The 16,888-nt window shown below is 55.5% G+C and overlaps 1 protein-coding gene across 1 annotated transcript in view; it reads right to left on the bottom strand.

Annotated features, from left to right (window-relative positions):
• MEGF6 (multiple EGF like domains 6) overlaps positions 1-16,888 on the bottom strand; it is a 128,864-nt gene that overhangs the window by 45,895 nt on the left and 66,081 nt on the right. Inside the window, exons 7-9 of the mRNA XM_075027135.1 lie at positions 7,753-7,878; positions 6,699-6,821; positions 6,177-6,299 (exon numbers count right to left, since the gene is read on the bottom strand). Coding sequence (XP_074883236.1) covers positions 6,177-6,299; positions 6,699-6,821; positions 7,753-7,878 — 372 coding nt within the window. The remainder of the gene's footprint in view (positions 1-6,176; positions 6,300-6,698; positions 6,822-7,752; positions 7,879-16,888) is intronic.

Here is a 16,888-nt window from a genome sequence, read left to right as displayed (position 1 = left end):
GGGTGCGTGCGTGTGTGTTGTGTGTGTGCGTGGGTGTGCATGTGTGTTGTGTGTGGTGCGTGCATGTGTTGTGGGTGTGGTGCGTGTGTGTGTTGCGTGTGGTGTGTGTGGTGCGGTGTGTGCGTGTGTGGGTGTTGCATGTGGTGCGTGGGTGTGTGTTGTGGGTGTGGTGCGTGTGTGTTGTGTGCGTGCGTGTGTTGTGGGTGTGTGGGTGTGCGTGTGTGTTGCGTGTGGGTGGTGCGCGCGTGGTGCGTGTGTGTGGTGCGTGTGTGGTGTGCGTGTGGTGTGTGTGTGGTGTGCGGGTGTGTGGTGTGTGGGTGTTGTGTGGGTGTGCTGCGCGCGTGTGGTGCGTGGGTGTGTGTTGTGGGTGTGGTGCGTGTGTGTTGTGTGCGTGCGTGTGTTGTGGGTGTGTGCGTGTGGTGTGTGTGTGGTGTGCGGGTGTGTGGTGTGTGGGTGTTGTGTGGGTGTGCTGCGCGCGTGTGGTGCGTGGGTGTGTGTTGTGGGTGTGGTGCGGTGTGTGTGGTGCGTGCGTGTGGTGCGCGTGTGTTGTGGGTGTGTGCGTGTGTGTGTGTGGTGTGCGGGGGTGTGTGGTGTGTGCGTGTTGTGTGTGGTGCGTGCGTGTGTGGGTGGTGCGCGCGTGGTGCGTGTGTGTGTGCGTGTGGTGTGTGGGTGTTGTGTGGGTGTGCGTGTGTGGTGCGGTGCGCGCGTGTTGTGTGTGGTGCGTGGGTGTGTGGTGTGTGCGTGTGTGGGTGGTGCGTGTGTGGGTGTGTTGCGGTGCGTGCGTGTGTGGTGTGTGTGGGTGTGTGTGCGTGTGTTGTGGGTGCGTGCGTGCGTGTGGTGTGTGCGCGTGTGTGTGGTGCGTGGGTGGTGCGCGCGTGTGGTGTGTGTGTGGGTGTTGTGTGCGCGTGTTGTGTGTGGTGCGTGGGTGTGCGTGTGTGTTGCGTGTGGTGCGTGTGTGGGTGGTGCGCGCGTGGTGCGTGTGTGTGGTGCGTGTGTTGTGTGCGCGTGGGTGTTGCGTGTGGTGCGTGGGTGTGTGTTGTGGGTGTGGTGCGTGCGTGTTGTGTGTGGTGCGTGGGTGTGCGTGTGTGTGGTGCGTGCGTGTGTGTGGTGTGCGTGTGGTGCGTGCGTGGGTGTGTGTGGTGCGCGCGTGTGGTGCAGTGTGTGTGTGGTGCGTGCGGTGCGTGTGTTGTGTGCGTGCGTGGTGCGTGTGGGTGGTGCGTGTGTGTTGTGTGTGTGGTGCGTGGGTGTGTGTTGTGTGTGTGCGTGTGTTGTGCGTGGGTGTGCATGTGTGTTGCGTGTGGTGCGCGCGTGTGTGTGGTGTGGTGTGTGTGGTGCAGTGTGTGTGTGGTGCGTGTTGTGTGCGTGTGGTGCGTGCATGTGTTGTGGGTGTGGTGTGTGTGCGTGTGTGGTGCGTGGGTGTGCGTGTGTGTGGTGCGTGCGGTGTGTGTGGTGCGTGCATGTGTTGTGGGTGTGGTGTGTGTGCGTGTGTTGTGTGTGTGCGTGTGTGGGTGTTGCGTGTGGTGCGTGGGTGTGTGTTGTGGGTGTGTGTGGGTGTTGTGTGCATGGTGTGTGGTGGGTGGTGCGTGTGTGTTGTGTGCGTGCGTGTGTTGTGGGTGTGTGCGTGTGTGTTGTGTGCGTGCGTGTGTTGTGGGTGTGTGCGTGTGTGTTGTGTGTGTGGTGCGCGCGTGTGTGTGGTGTGCGTGGTGTGTGTGGTGTGTGCGTGGTGTGCGTGGTGTGTGTGTTGTGTGCGTGGTGTGTGCGGTGCGTGTGTTGTGTGTGGTGCGTGTGTGTGCGTGGTGCGTGTGTGGGTGGTGCGCGCGTGGTGCGTGTGTGTGGTGCGTGTGTTGTGTGCGTGTGTGGGTGGTGCGTGTGTGGGTGTGTTGCGGTGCGTGCGTGTGTGGTGTGTGTGTTGTGTGTGTGCATGTGTTGTGGGTGTGTGCGTGTGTGTTGTGTGTGTGGTGCGTGCGTGTGTTGTGGGTGTGTGGTGCGTGCGTGGGTGTGTGGTGTGTGCGTGTGTGTGGTGCAGTGTGTGGGTGGTGCGTGTGTGGGTGTGTTGCGGTGCGTGGGTGTGTGGTGTGTGTGGGTGTGTGTTGTGTGCGTGCGTGTGTTGTGTGCGTGCGTGTGGTGCGTGCATGTGTTGTGGGTGTGGTGTGTGTGGTGCGTGCGTGTGGTGTGTGTTGTGTGTGTGGTGCGTGTGGTGCGTGCGTGTGTTGTGGGTGTGTGTGTGCGTGTGTGCGTTGTGTGTGGTGTGTGTGTGCATGGTGCGTGGGTGTGTGTGTGTGGTGTGGGTGCGTTGTGTGCGTGGTGCGTGCGTGTGTTGTGGGCGTGTGGTGTGTGTGTGTGTGCGTGGTGCGTGTGTTGTGGGTGTGTGTGGTGCGTGGGTTGTGTGCATGGTGCGCTGTGTGTGTGTGTGGTGCGCGCGTATGTGTGGTGCGTGTGCGGGTGTTGTGTGCGTGGGTGTGGGGTGCGTGCGTGTGTTGTGGGTGTGGTGCGTGTGGTGTGTGTGTGCGTGTGGTGTGGGTGCGTGCGCGCGTGGTGCGTGGGTGCGCGTGTGTTGTGGGTGTGTGTGGTGCGTGGGTGTGGTGCATGTGTTGTGGCGTGCATGGTGCGTGCGTGTGGTGTGTGTGGTGCGTGCGTGGTGCGCGCGTGGTGCATGTGTGTGGTGCGTGTGTTGTGTGCGTGTGTGTTGTGTGTGTGGTGCGTGTGGTGCGTGGTGCGTGTGTGGGGGTGTGTGGTGCGTGGTGCGTGTGTTGTGTGTGTGTGTGTGGGTGTTGCGTGTGGTGCGTGGGTGTGTGTTGTGGGTGTGGTGCGTGCGTGTGGTGCGTGCGTGTGGTGGGTGTGCGTGTGTGTTGTGTGTGTGGTGCGTGGGTGTGCGTGTGTGGTGTGTGTGTGGGTGTTGTGTGCATGGTGTGTGGTGGGTGGTGCGTGTGTGTTGTGTGCGTGCGTGTGTTGTGCGTGTGGTGTGCGCGTGTGGTGCAGTGTGTGTGTGGTGCGTGCTGCGTGTGTTGTGTGTGTGGTGTGCGTGGTGTGTGTGTTGTGTGCGTGGTGTGTGCGGTGCGTGTGTTGTGTGCGTGTGTGTTGTGTGTGGTGCGTGGGTGTGTGTTGTGGGTGTGTGGTGTGTGTGTTGTGTGTGGTGCGTGCGTGGGTGTGTGGTGCGCGCGCGTGGTGCGTGTGTGTGGTGCGTGGGTGTGTGCGTGCGGTGCGTGTGTGTGCGTGTGCGGTGCGTGGTGCGTGTGTTGTGTGCGTGTGTGGGTGGTGCGCGCGTGGTGCGTGTGTGGGTGGTGCGTGTGTGGGTGTGTTGCGGTGCGTGCGTGTGTGGTGTGTGTGGGTGTGTGTTGTGTGTGTGCATGTGTTGTGGGTGTGTGCGTGTGTGTTGTGTGTGTGGTGCGCGCGTGGTGCGTGCGTGTGTTGTGGGTGTGTGTTGTGTGTGTGGTGTGCGTGGTGCGTGGGTGTGTGGTGTGTGCGTGTGTGGGTGTTGTGTGTGTGCGTGTGTTGTGGGTGTGTGGTGCGTGGGTGTGCGTGTGTGTTGCGTGCGTGGGTGTGTGTGGTGCGCGCGTGTGGTGCGTGCGTGTGGTGCAGTGTGTGTGTGGTGCGTGGTGCGTGCGTGTGTTGTGTGTGTGGTGCGTGCTGCGTGTGTTGTGTGTGTGGTGTGTGTGTTGTGTGCGTGGTGTGTGTGGTGTGTGTGTTGTGCGCGTGGTGTGTGTGGTGTGTGTGGTGCGTGTGTGTTGTGTGTGGTGCGTGGGTGTGTGTTGTGGGTGTGTGGTGTGTGCGTGTGTGTGTTGCGTGGGTGTGTGTGGTGCGTGCGTGCGGTGTGTGGTGCTTGCGTGGGTGTGTGGTGCGCGCGCGTGGTGCGTGGGTGTGCGTGTGCGTGTGTGGGTGGTGCGTGTGTGCGTGTGTTGCGGTGCGTGCGTGTGTGGTGTGTGTGGGTGTGTGTTGTGTGTGTGCATGTGTTGTGGGTGTGTGCGTGTGTGCGTGTGTTGCGGTGCGTGCGTGTGTGGTGTGTGTGGGTGTGTGTTGTGTGTGTGCATGTGTTGTGGGTGTGTGCGTGTGTGTTGTGTGTGTGGTGCGTGGGTGTGCGTGTGTGTGGTGCGTGCGTGTGTTGTGGGTGTGTGTTGTGTGTGTGGTGTGCGTGGTGCGTGGGTGTGTGGTGTGTGCGTGTGTGGGTGTTGTGTGTGGTGCGTGGGTGTGTGTTGTGTGTGTGCGTGTGTTGTGCGTGGGTGTGCGTGTGTGTTGCGTGTGGTGCGCGCGTGTGGTGCGTGCGTGTGTGTGGTGTGTGTGGTGCAGTGTGTGTGTGGTGCGTGGTGCGTGCGTGTGGTGCGTGTGGTGTGTGGTGCGTGTGCGGTGCGTGGTGCGTGTGCGGTGCGTGCGTGTGTTGTGGGTGTGTGGTGCGTGGTGCGTGTGTGGTGTGTGTGTTGTGTGCGTGGTGTGTGTGGTGTGTGTGTTGTGTGCGTGTGTGGGTGTTGTGTGTGCGTGTGTGTTGTGTGTGGTGCGTGCGTGGGTGTGTGTGGTGCGTGTGTGGGTGCATGGGTGTGTGTGGTGTGGTGTGTGTGGTGCGTGCGTGCGGTGTGTGGTGCTTGCGTGGGTGTGTGGTGCGCGCGCGTGGTGCGTGGGTGTGCGTGCGTGTGGTGTGTGTGCGTGTGCGGTGCGTGGTGCGTGTGTTGTGTGCGTGTGTGTGGTGCGTGCGTGTGGTGTGTGCGTGTGTTGTGGGTGTGGTGTGTGTGCGTGTGTTGTGGGTGTGGTGTGTGTGCGTGTGTTGTGGGTGTGTGGTGCGTGGGTGTGCGTGTGTGTGTTGCGTGTGGTGTGTGTGGTGTGTGTGGTGCGTGCGTGTGGTGTGTGGTGTGTGTTGTGTGTGTGGTGCGTGTGGTGCGTGCGTGTGTTGTGGGTGTGTGGTGTGTGTGTGCGTGTGTTGTGGGTGTGTGGTGTGTGTGTGTGTTGTGTGTGTGGTGCGTGTGTTGTGTGTGGTGCGTGCGTGTGTGCGCGCGTGGTGCGTGTGTGTGGTGCGTGTGTGTGTTGTGTGTGTTGTGGGTGTGTGTTGTGTGTGTGGTGTGTGCGTGGTGCGTGGGTGTGTGGTGCGTGCGTGTGTGTGTTGTGTGTGTGTGCGTGCGTGTGTTGTGTGTGTGGTGCGTGCGTGCGTGTGTTGTGTGTGCGGTGCGTGCGTGTGTGTGTTGTGTGTGCGGTGCGTGTGGTGCGTGCGTGGTGCGTGCGTGGTGTGTGCGTGTGGTGCGTGTGGTGCGCGCGTGTGTGTTGCGTGTGGTGCGGTGTGTGTGTGGTGCGGTGTGTGTGTGGTGCGTGCGTGGTGTGGTGTGTGGTGCGTGCGCGTTGTGTGCGTGTGTTGTGTGTGGCGCATGTGTGTTGTGTGTGTGGCGCGTGTGTGTTGTGTGGTGCGTGTGTGTGGTGTGTGTGGCGCGTGCATGTGTTGCGCGTGTGGTGTGTGCGTGTGGCGCGTGTGTTGTGTGTGTGTTGCGTGTGTGGCGCGTGCGTGTGGTGTGTGCGTGTGGTGCGTGCGGTGCGCGGTGCGTGTGTTGTGTGTGTGTTGTGCGTGTGGTGTGTGTGGTGCGCGTGTGGTGCGTGTGGTGCGTGCGGTGTGTGTGGTGCGTGGATGCACGTGCCATGCCCCGCGCACCCCCACGCACCGCACGCACCCCCCACTCCACACCAGCAGCACCCGCGGCCCCCCCCGAGTGCCGCCCAGGCGTGCGTGTCCCCGCGCCCGCTCCCCCTGCCAGGGCCGCTGGTGCCGGACGCCCGTCGCCCGCTGCCGCCCGGCCCTGCTGCCGCGTGGCGGCCGCAGGCGGACAGGCGGCCCCCTCCTCCGTCCGGCGTCGCGGCGTTCGCTTCGTCTCCCGCCGGGCGCAGGTGCCGGCGCCTCAGCGGCTCCCGTCCTCCCTGGGTCCCCCCGCCGCACCTCGCCCCGTCCGTCCGGCGGCCCCCAGAGCAGAGCTGGGCCCGCTTGGAGCCGAGGGGCTCCCGCTCGGCCGCCCGAACCGGCAAAAGCAGCTCCATGGCGACGCTGAAGATCCCCGTTCTTCTAGCTTGGTGGGAGAGCAAACGGCCCCAGACCTGCTGGGGAAGTTTGGCCAAAACAGATGGGTATGGCTCAGCCCCACGCCTTCCCGGGGCGCACGGACCCTGGCCCGCGGAAGCCGACCCGCCGCCCGTCCCCCCGCGGTACTCACGGTAGCAGCGCTTGCCGTCCGCCCCCGGCTCGTAGCCCGGGTTACAGGCGCACCTGAAGGAGCCCGGCGTGTTCAGACACCGGTGTGCGCACGGGGCCGGTCCCGCCGCGCACTCGTTCACGTCTGCAAGAGACGAGCCGTCGGTGAGCAAAGCGGGCTGAGCCAAAAACTCCCTTTCAAAAAGGGACAGTTAGTTGTTACTATCTTCAAGTTTCTCCCACCCTGACTTCTTCGCTGGGGCCTAGACCAACGAAGAAACGGGGCCAGGAGCTCAGAATGACTGCGTGGCTCCCTAGGAAATCGGAGCACGTGGAACTCGAGTTTTGACCCCGACAACAACTCGGGCAGGGCTCTCGGACAGACACCGGCCGAGCGCCTTCACGCCCCCGCGCTGGAAGGCTCGCGCGTCACCTTAAACTCACTCACAAAATGCTGACGGCTGCCGTGACGGAGCGCTGCTTCACCCCGTGAGACGCAGCTGGTTTTCCGCGGGGAAGCTCTGTCGTAGGGAACTCAGCTTACCTTCGCAAGCCTTACTGTCAGGCGCCAGGCGGTAGCCGGGGTGGCACTCGCAGCGAGCTGTTCCACGGTGGTTGTGGCACCGGTGCATGCAGCCCCCGTTCCTGTCGGCGCAGGGGTTCCTCACTGCGGGTCAAAGCAGAAGAGGCAGGCTCAATCTCATGCTAATCCTAGCTCTTACTGGCACTACGCTTATGGGAGAGGAGAGCATCAAGCAGTTAGCTATGCCTAGCAAAAAAAAAAGTTTGGAAGCCACAAAAGAAACACCGTTCTCCACCAGACAGAAAAAATCTCTGCTACTGCTCTCTGTTTACTGCTCCAGCCAGGCAGGAGGATTTACACGGCGTGAGATCCCACAAAAGGCAGGCACTAATCCGAGTCAAACCTTTCCAGCAGAAGCTTGGCACGGGCACGTCCCTCTACAGAGATGACAGTGCGAGTGCTGGGCAAATTTGCTTCAAGTGCTCCTATCAGGAGGTTTGGCAACCTCTGACCTGCTCCAGGATCTGGACAGATGCTACAAAACCCTACCAAGTGCTGCGTTGTTTTTAACATCCCAGTTGTTCCTTTTCCCTTAGCAACTTCACAGCTGAAGACCTCCCTCCTTCTACTTCTCGAATGCCAATTGAGAAGGAGAAGATTAAACTTCTGCTCGATATCCCCTTCAGCTTCTCTCCCTCCTGCAGCCGGGAGCAGGTCAGCCAGAAAGCCGTCTGCAAGCGGGGGAAGAAGATCCCGTCCCGCTGGAACACGCTGCTGTTCCTTCCCTTTCTCAGAAGTGCGTGCCTTCATACAATTTCATTTTTGTTGGCTACGCTCCTTCAGCTCTTCCTAGCCTTTCAGAATAAGCCGCAGAATACGACCATGACAACATAACGTGCAGAGTTTTTACTGGAGAGAGACATCCCAGTCCGGTCTATTTGATGGCTGAGCGTGCAAGTGCATGCTCCCTATTCCCCCCAACTCCCAGCTGCCCCTGGAAAAAAACAAAAAAAAAAAAAAGGCCAAAGCAAAACTCAGCCTCCCCAGCTTCCCGACCGTGCTCGAGGGGACTCACGGACACAGCGTCTGCCATCCTCCCGCAGCTGGTAATTGTGCCGGCACCGGCACCGGTGCTGCGTCGGCGTCACCTGCACGCAGTCGTGTTCGCAGCCGCCGTTGTTCAGGGCGCACGTGTTCACCGCTACGGGGCAAAGGGACAGAACGTTCGTCACAAAAATAACGGTGCCTGGATGAGTCTCTTGCACAGAACCAGGGCAAATTGCACACGCCTAGCCAGAGCACTGCTGATGAGAATTTAAAATTGGGGCATATTCAACCTGCGCTAAAGCGAGAAGCGCGCTAAAGGCGAGCTGTTGCTACAAACCTCTGTTCTGCAGGCAGCGCGCGAGAGGGGGGTCCCCCACCGCTGTGCCGGAGAGGGACCTTGGGCAGACCCCCTCGAGACAGGCACCCTTTTCTAAGGCTCAACCGTGTCAGGTAGCAGCTTAAAAATCGCTCTTTTCTACAATAAGAGCTGCCAGCAGCTCTCCTGGGAGGCGAGACCAGGATGCGGGGGTCTGGGCTGGGTCCTCCGCAGTATTACACGGGAGGGAAGCTGACGGCCAGCACGTACCCTAACAAGCATCAGCCCTCTCCCAAGGGTGCCCGCGTCCACAGGTGGGCTTTTCGCGCGGCATTATTGCTGAAATTCTCGTAACTTTGTTCAAAGCCAGTCACTGCAGGTGCAATGCCACAGCTAGTTCAGCTTAACTACTGCTCAGTGAGAGTTGCACACAGGCGTAGTGAGGTTTTCCCCATAACAAAACGATACGGAAAACTAAATTTCCATCTCCGTGCCGTGCAAAAGACACCCGTTACACGGCCCAGCAGGTACCATCAGTTCTTCTGGAAACGTTTAAGGAACAATGTTTTAAGACGCATCCCGCATGTCCATACTTTGATGGGGTCTAACACCCCCCACCCAGCTCAGCGCTTCGACTAGGAGATTTCTACATGAAAGTTTAGGACGCGTCTGCTTGTCCACGCTGCGAGTAACTGATGCTGTAACCAGCAGTCGCTGAGCCGGAGCGCGCGGGGATACGCTGGCGGGAACTGTGATTTCATCCTAAGTGCAGGCGGGACTGGGAATTGAGATTCCCGACTGGTGTTCCTGGCCGTGCCACAGCGTTTCTGTGTGGCCTTGCGCAAGGCGCTTTTCTGCCCAAAGGATTTCAAACAGTCAGAAAACAGAAGGTTTTGCCTAGGCTACGGCAGAAAACAGATCTTCTGACCAAACACGTGGACTATCTTTTCTTTACAAGCTTGCTATCGTTAATCAGCCTTAAAATAGCCTTCTCCTCCCCCTCTCTGTTCCTATAATCTGGGACTTTTCTGCAGGATAAACAACAAAAGCACTATGTTTAACCAGAGATGCGTGCACCTTGCAACCAGCAAGCGGGCAGAGTTTGCCTGCTTATTTTTACTAGGCTGCAGCTATCCAGGACCACTTGTTGCGTCCAGGAGAAATTTGAGCTAGAAAACAAAGCAGGGAGAGACTTTCTGGAGCAGGATGCACAGACTCCGGTAGATAAGCCATCTTGGGGTAACTAACTCCATGCCTCCAAAGTGCTGAAAGTCTCCTCTTAGACCACTGCATGTCTCCTGAGTTAGCCTCCTTAATTGGCGAGCATCTCGAACAGACCGCTCCAAAGAAAGGCATCCCTTACAGGAACCGAGGAATTGGCCCTTAAAGTCTGTCCTTCCTCTTAGGAGACACAAATGTGCACAAAACACCCAACACGCTGCCCATCAAAGCTGCGGGGGTCCAACACGGCTAAAACCCAGCCACGGTCTGGGGTGGAAACCCAGACCTGCTTTCCATAAGCAGAACGGTACGATGAGTTGTGGTCTCACACATTTCTGACCTATTTTTCAAACTCCAGGATCAGCTAATGTGCTGACTCCGAGGAATCTTACAAGAAAAGCTAAAAATACTTCTAATGAAAAACATCTCTCCACAAGCTAACACTTCAGGTAATCACAGTGCCCTCAACCTCGAGAGTTTTGCTAAGCAGGCGAGCCTGGGAAGCACATCCTAGTAAAAGTCTCTGGTTTTGAGGAGCTCTCCGAGTCCCAAGGGAAGGTGGGTCGGTCAGACAGCCGTGTCCAGGGCGCAGGCTGGGTCGGGTACCAACGCCTTGCAATAGCAAGGCTCTGCCAGTGCCTTGCCCAGGTATTCAAAAGACTATTTTCTACAGACAAATTACTAAAAGTAATTTGACTAAGCCTCTCTTGTATATTAGTGAAAAACAAATATTTGGCACAGGAGGAAAATAAAAGGCAAACCCGAATATTCGCTTTTATTTTTTCTGCAAACAGTTCCCCTGCAAAAAATACGCCTCGACTCAGAGCTGAGGAGCTCTCTCATTTCAAACTTTTCAAAACTAACCCCCCCTTGTACGCCTCTAATTAACTAAACAACATTTGGGGGAATAAAAGGGACTTAATCGGGTCAAAGTATCACCATACACAACATATGGCTGGAGCGAGAACTATCAGTTTATGTTAGCTGTGCTGACATTGTTTCCTTTAATCCATTTGGAAGGAAACAACAGAAATACTCGACGTTCCTGAAAAGTTATGGGTCAGAGTTACAGTATTCAAGCTTTAGCAGAGACGGGTGGTCATTTTAAAATATCCTGATATATTAAAGTGTTTAATGACATATATTCCAAAATACCCATAAATAATGTGCTTGTTGGAGTGCTTTTTTTAAAAAAGAAGTAAAACAATGCTAATGCCTGCCAAAACATTCCTTCATACGGGAAAAGTACTGGGCCAATGTATAACAAGCCAACGCATCTTACGTCTAAAATAACCTCGCAGTATGCAGTTATTCGTATGAATTTGCAGTCTGAATAACTGCCCTCCTCACATACCTCTAAAAGACCACTTTTCAGACTGGAAAAAACTAAAGTCCAGGATCATCTTTATCATACAAGATTTAAGCAGACAGAAATCCTGTAAGGTTGGATACAGCAGTGTCCTGGTTTCAGCTGGGATAGAGTTAACTGTCTTCCTAGTAGCTGGTGCAGTGCTGTGTTTTGTGTTCAGTATGTGAAGAATGTTGATAACACTGATGGTTTCAGTTGTTGCTCAGTAGTGTTTAGACTATAGTCAAGGATTTTTCAGCTTCTCATGCCCAGCCGGGGCACCTGACCCAAACTGGCCAACGGTGTATTCCATACCATGTGACATCCCATCTAGTTTAGGAACTGGGAAGGGGGGGGCAGGGAATCGCCGCTCAGGGACTGGCGGGGTGTCGGTCGGCGGGTGGTGAGCAATTGCCCTGCGCATCATTTGTACATTTCAATCCTTTTATTACTACTGCTGTCATTTTATTAGTGTTATCATTATCATTATTAGTGTCTTCTTTTCTGTTCTATTAAACTGTTCTTATCTCAACCCAGGAGTTTTACTTCTTTTCCTGATTTTCTCCCCCATCCCACTGGATGGGGGGGGGGGGGGGAAATGAGTGAGCGGCTGCGTGGTGCTGAGCTGCTGGCTGGGGTTAAACCACGACAAGCAGACTTCCCAAAAGCATTACTCCTACACACAAGAAGATGAACGTGTCTCTCTGGGTTGCCCCGACTGGCGCGCTGAGGCACGGTACCCACGCCGTAACCCACGGCAGCTGTGGAGCGATGGAGCTTTACCACGGCAAAAACTGCTCCTGAGCGGCAGAGGAAGCTTCAGGTACTCGATGGCTGGGACACGGCAATGCTTGGCAACCACAAGCAGCCGGAGCAGGGTACGGATGCCAACTAAAAGGACACATGCGCCTGTTCCAGCGAGTCCTCCTCAGCCAAGGTGTTGAAGTACAACCGAGCACCGGCACCGCTTACGCCGACCTCAACCGACGCTGTCTGCGGACCGCTCAGAGAACGGAAAAGGTGAAGCAGCGAGAGCGCAGGGCTCTCGCGGAGCATTTTCTTTCCTCTTACGTTTCTTTTAGTATACCTTATTTGCTAGCAAATGTACTCTTCAAGGCTAATAACCCCAGCTGAGCGATTGCACACAATGACGAAGGAGTCGGCGCACACTGTTGCCTCGGCCGTCATGGGTACGTTCCAGAGCACTACGGGTAACAGGACCCAGAAGTCCTTCTCTGCCAAGTGAAGGGGAAGAAGTGGCTGGCATCGCTGGCTATACGGTGCTCGTAAGCTATACGGCGCTGGTGGCACGTGCGCGATGTAACGAGCAAAGCAATCGCGTCCTGCGGCGTCGCGCAGAGCCACCCACGGCGCGCCGACTGCCGGGGGTGCTTGTGCAGCACCGCGGTTTTGCTAAGATACGACCTAATTCAATTTAAGAATCGGGAATAATAAGACGAAACAAATGAAACGCGTTAAAACCGTTTTGGGTGTCTTTCCATCAAAGCAAGGGCCTTCTAATTCTGGGTCCTTAGCTGGCTTCTCGCAGAGTAACAGCCAGCAGACCTCACTGCTGGCCTTGTTTTAATTACCGCTCATTTTTTTGCTGTTTACAGAACCACTCTAAAAATATTTCCATTCCCAGATGCTTTTCCTAGCTTAACATTTCTGTGACAACGTTGCCAAACCCAGTGTCATCTTGTACATCACACACATTTTTGTAATTAAAGCTCAGACAGATTTTCCACAGATGATATTTCATCGTCTGCAAGAGGGACATTACTTCCCTCCCCTCTGTCTGAAGGGAGGGCAGTGCTGCTGAAAGATGCTAGCTCCCAGATTCTGACCCTCTCAGGCCCGGGAAACAGATGAAAATGGCATGAAAAGGACATTGTTACTACTGGTCGCACACGGGAAGCGGGTCTGCGAAGCAGCAGCCTAACACAGGAGTCAGTTTAATAACTGAGCTACCGGAGCTCCGCACCCTCCAGCTGACCCTCGCGACGTAGGAAGAGCTGAATTCAGCCCCTGCAGCTACACCGCAACCTCCCGGGAGCCGAGCGGTGCCGCTCGCTCAGCCCGGGGCCGTCAGCAGCATCACACCGTCGGCGTTCGCTCCCTCTGCATCTCTCCCCGGCAGCCCCCAAAGCTCTGCAAGCAGTGAGCCGATACTTTAAGAGTAAGCGTAAGCAGCTGTAACTAGAACTGAGCATGACGTTCCCTTTTGCAGCATCACACAAAACCATCGATTCTAAGAAACGGCTGAGAAACACGCCACCGGGCAAAAGAAAAAGTCAGATTTTCTAAAACGTGCGAGTTGCCTGTACAATGAGTGCAAATTGAAAACCTCTACCAAGTCCACGCGGACGATTACCCTCTGTGCGCATAGTTCGAGCCCACACAAACCTTTACAGCATAGTCCTTCTGTTCACTATATATAAATAGCCTCTCTAGTTGAGATTTCTTCATTTGAAGTACTCTTAATACAAATAGGGATACATCATGTAATCCCAAAGTGATTTATTGTAACCTCAGACAATTTCCAGAAACATGTTGTGTGTTAATACAGACCATCTCCCTCCTCTGCAGGCCAACAAAAGCAATTGGCTCAGATTAAGTTCTTTGCCTTGGACTGGATTTCATCCCTCTGCTGAAATAGCGGAGAAGGACCTGAAGATGTCAGCTTCCTGCCTCCTGTCCATGTGGTTCTGATAAAGAAAGAGGTAATTTCAGGACGTCCAATGACTCTTTTTGTTCTGTTTCACTTTCAATAGAAAGGCCTGCTCTTTTTCTCCCTCCCTTCTGTGTTCAGATCAGCAGCGACTTGCTATGTTTGACCAGCAAAGAGGCAATAAAAGACTCTTGCACAACTGAGCTGCAGATTACCCATAGCATCAGCAAGGGCTGAGAGTTGCTGCGAGACCCAGAGCAGGACACAGGAAGGCGGTGAGATTTAAGAATCCCCCATGGGACTACGTGTAGAGCCAGGCTCTGCTTGTGCTGGAAAAGGTACCAACACCCTGGCAGAAAAATGCTTTCAAAGGCAAAAGGTTTCTTCCAATCCTACAAAACACAAGTGCCAATCTAAACAGCTCTTTACGTGGAACTGCAATGCCCTTCATAGGAGATCGCTTTCAAAGGTGCCTAGGTAACTTCTGAAAACTGTTGCTGATTTTTCCCTGCATTGTGCCTTGCTTAATCACCTGCAATACTAAGCACAAAGGCGCTAACTACCACCAAGGGTGCAAAGCCATTAAAAGAAAGTAGCACAAGATTTCATCTGTCTTCCCATTCTTTGACGTCTTCAGGAATAAAACAGGCTCTGGCTTCCCATCCCAAGCTTGGAATAATAGTTCAGCCAGAGGGTGGAAAAGGACGGATCGCCCTGAGCCCCCCCCGCCAAGAGCCGAGCTCCTCGCCCAGCCCTGCGCTCCCGGAGTCCAGAGCCACCGGCCTCCGCAGGGAATCCCGGAGCGCCCCGCTCCAGGCAGCGCTGCCGGCTCATGGAAGCCTTTGCGGGTTTGTGGGAATCGGAAAACATTTGAAGAATTAGCTCTGCGGGATTACAGACCTTCGCTAGGAACTTCACGGCAATCGCCTTTTTCCGTCTCCAGAATGCTTTCTGGCCTGCTCTGCTGCTCGCTGGGGCTGCCAGCGGCTTCCTAAAGCCCATCTCTGCGCTTGACCCAGCTCTCGGCTGCAAGTCTCCCCGCAGCCCTGGCTCGGCTCACCAGCAGTGAATTCCCCTGCCTCGAAGGGCAGAGCAGTTCTGGAGCGGGGAGGAATGGACGGGAGAGTCTCGCTGTCTCCAGTTCTCTTTAGTCCTAGCCCATTCCTTTTATTTAGTGGCAATTTTTTTCCTGTTTTAGCAGCACTGAATCTTACCCGTCCAGCAAAATTAGAAGATATCCCACCTTGAAGAAAAATACAGCTTTTATCAGTTAACCTAATCCCTCAGAACCAGGCAGGGCAACAAAATCTTGGTTGAAGTGCCTGGAATGTCACAGGAGTGAAGACACATGGCTCGGGTCCTCCTGAGCAAAACCCCCCACCTCTTGCTACTTTCAGCCCGAGAAAGCAGCAGCCAGGTACTGCAACGTCTCTGCTCTGTTCCTTGCAACAGAGGTTACCTGCCCAAACACACCTACTCCGACCCGTGCAGCATCACGCTCCAGCTCTAGCTTTGCCGTACACCGCAACCGAGCTCTTCGTAGGTACCGACCGACGCAGCAGCTATAAAGCAGTTCATTACTCAGCTATCTAATTTCACCCAGATAGGGAGGGTATCATTGTACCTCCTTTCTGTGCCACCCCTGCGCAGCCTCCAAGGCACTGAAAAGCATCTCTGCTCCGGGGGACGTGCCATTACGGGTCCCCAGCACCCCCGCAGCTTTGACGGGTGCTCACGCTGCTTTCCACTGCTCGGTCGCGTTGCTCTACCTTTCTGTTACGGCTGGCCTTAAGCTCGGCATTTAGCAAGAGAAAATGCTTTCTTCTTCCCCAGGGGTGCTGGGAAAGGACTCCTGAAACACGAAAATTGCAGTGCGAGGGGCGGGCGCGTTGAGCGAGCCTCTTGCCTTTGCTGCTGCTGCCTGCACGCTGCCCGCGCCCCGCCATCCCTGCCTGGTAACTCTTGTCAAGAATGCTGGCTTAATAAAAACCGTGTGATTTCCAAGATCAAGTCGGAGCAAAGCCTCTGACTTTGCAGTGTAAATATTTATGTAGACCAAGGAAAGAACCATGTGCGCATACTTGCAAAAGCACCACAGAAAGCGAGCGCATGCTTAGGGGCCCAGGGTTATTACAAAGTGACCCACAGAAAGCCGCCCGGCCGGACCGCACACCGCTGCCCGGCTCGTGGGCTTCCCATCCGAGCATCCCCCCACAACAAATCCACAGGGGTGGAAAGCCACGCACGAGGGACCGAGCATCAAACGGGGCAGTCGTGGCACGCGGGCACCCGTGGCACAAGGCAATCTTACGTCTGTGGGTACACAGAGGGCACCCGTGAACGCCAGCAGAGGAGTAACCTCTAAGTCTGCGCTCTGATCAGGGCTTTTACAAGAAACAGAAGTTTACTTCCACCCCCCCCGCACAACCAGCTTAATAGGTTAGTACAGAGCTATTACGAAAGCGTGATATATATATACACATATACACACATTTCTGTCACAGAAGTGTAAAGAACAAAAGGCACCAGCCCTGAAGCGAGAAAGCCAGATTTTTAGGTCTGCCCTGCTGTTATTTTAGAACCAGGACTGGCCAATTCTGTAGCGAGAGTTTTTTCTCGCCCTGCCTGGTTTGGTCTCCTTTCCCGCGTACTTTGGGGATCGCAGGGGCACAGGCACCGTTGAACTAACAGCGGAGCCTGCCAGCTCCACTCCCCAGAGCTTCAGAAACTGCCCGAGTTACTCCCGTAGTAGATCGGGTTTCATGAACAGAGGCTCCTTAATTTTGGCAGATGAATTCCAACACTGTGCACATTATGGCAAATACTTGCTCAGAAGTTTAATGCAAAGCAGGTTCGCAGCGCTCGGCGCAAGCGGCGGGGAGCAGGGAAGCCCTGCCTGCCCAGATCCCGGCAGAAATGCTCTGCGCATCACAGCCACACGAGCAGGTAAGCCCGAAGAACGAAAGCAAAGAAGGGAAATTGCTTTTAAACACGAGATTTCTCCCTGTAGTGATCCCTTTTAGACTTTCTCGGGAAATTGTTTCACCTTCTGGGGCTGACACCCCTGAGAACACTCCTTATTTCAGTTTGTCTCACATTTGAGGCGGAGGCAGCAGAATCACTGAATACCGCAAAAATGAGAACTACATATTACGAAGACAATTATCAGATGACAGACCACATACACGCTTACATGCAAACAGTAGCAATGCATAGCCATGAACGCAAGTCTACGTGTTTAGTGCTAGAGCAGTGGGCTGGGAACGACTGGCTTGTTTCTCGATTTGCAATCCTTTTGCTTCTGGGTTTTTCCAGCGTGATATAGGGCACTCGCTGAAGCTGCACCTTAAGCGTACGTCTTGCTGCACTCGTTAGAGTATCACCAGATAGCAGGGGCAGTTGTGGAAAGATGTGGGGTCTGTGCTGCTCTGGGCATGGTGGGTACCACTCCCCAGATGGCTTTTTTCTGCTCACCTCACCGTTCCCATCTGCAACACGCAGGCTCACAGACTTGTTTTTAGCAAACTCTGGAACGTGACTATATTCTGAGAAAAAAAACCCAGCAAATGGCCTTTGAAATACCATCGCCCAGGAATTCTTTCCACTTG

The sequence above is a fragment of the Buteo buteo genome, chromosome 5 (genome assembly GCF_964188355.1).
Source record: "Buteo buteo chromosome 5, bButBut1.hap1.1, whole genome shotgun sequence".
NCBI lineage: Eukaryota > Metazoa > Chordata > Aves > Accipitriformes > Accipitridae > Buteo > Buteo buteo.
Note: the sequence above shows the minus strand (reverse complement) of the source record. Positions and strands in the feature narration are given on the sequence as shown.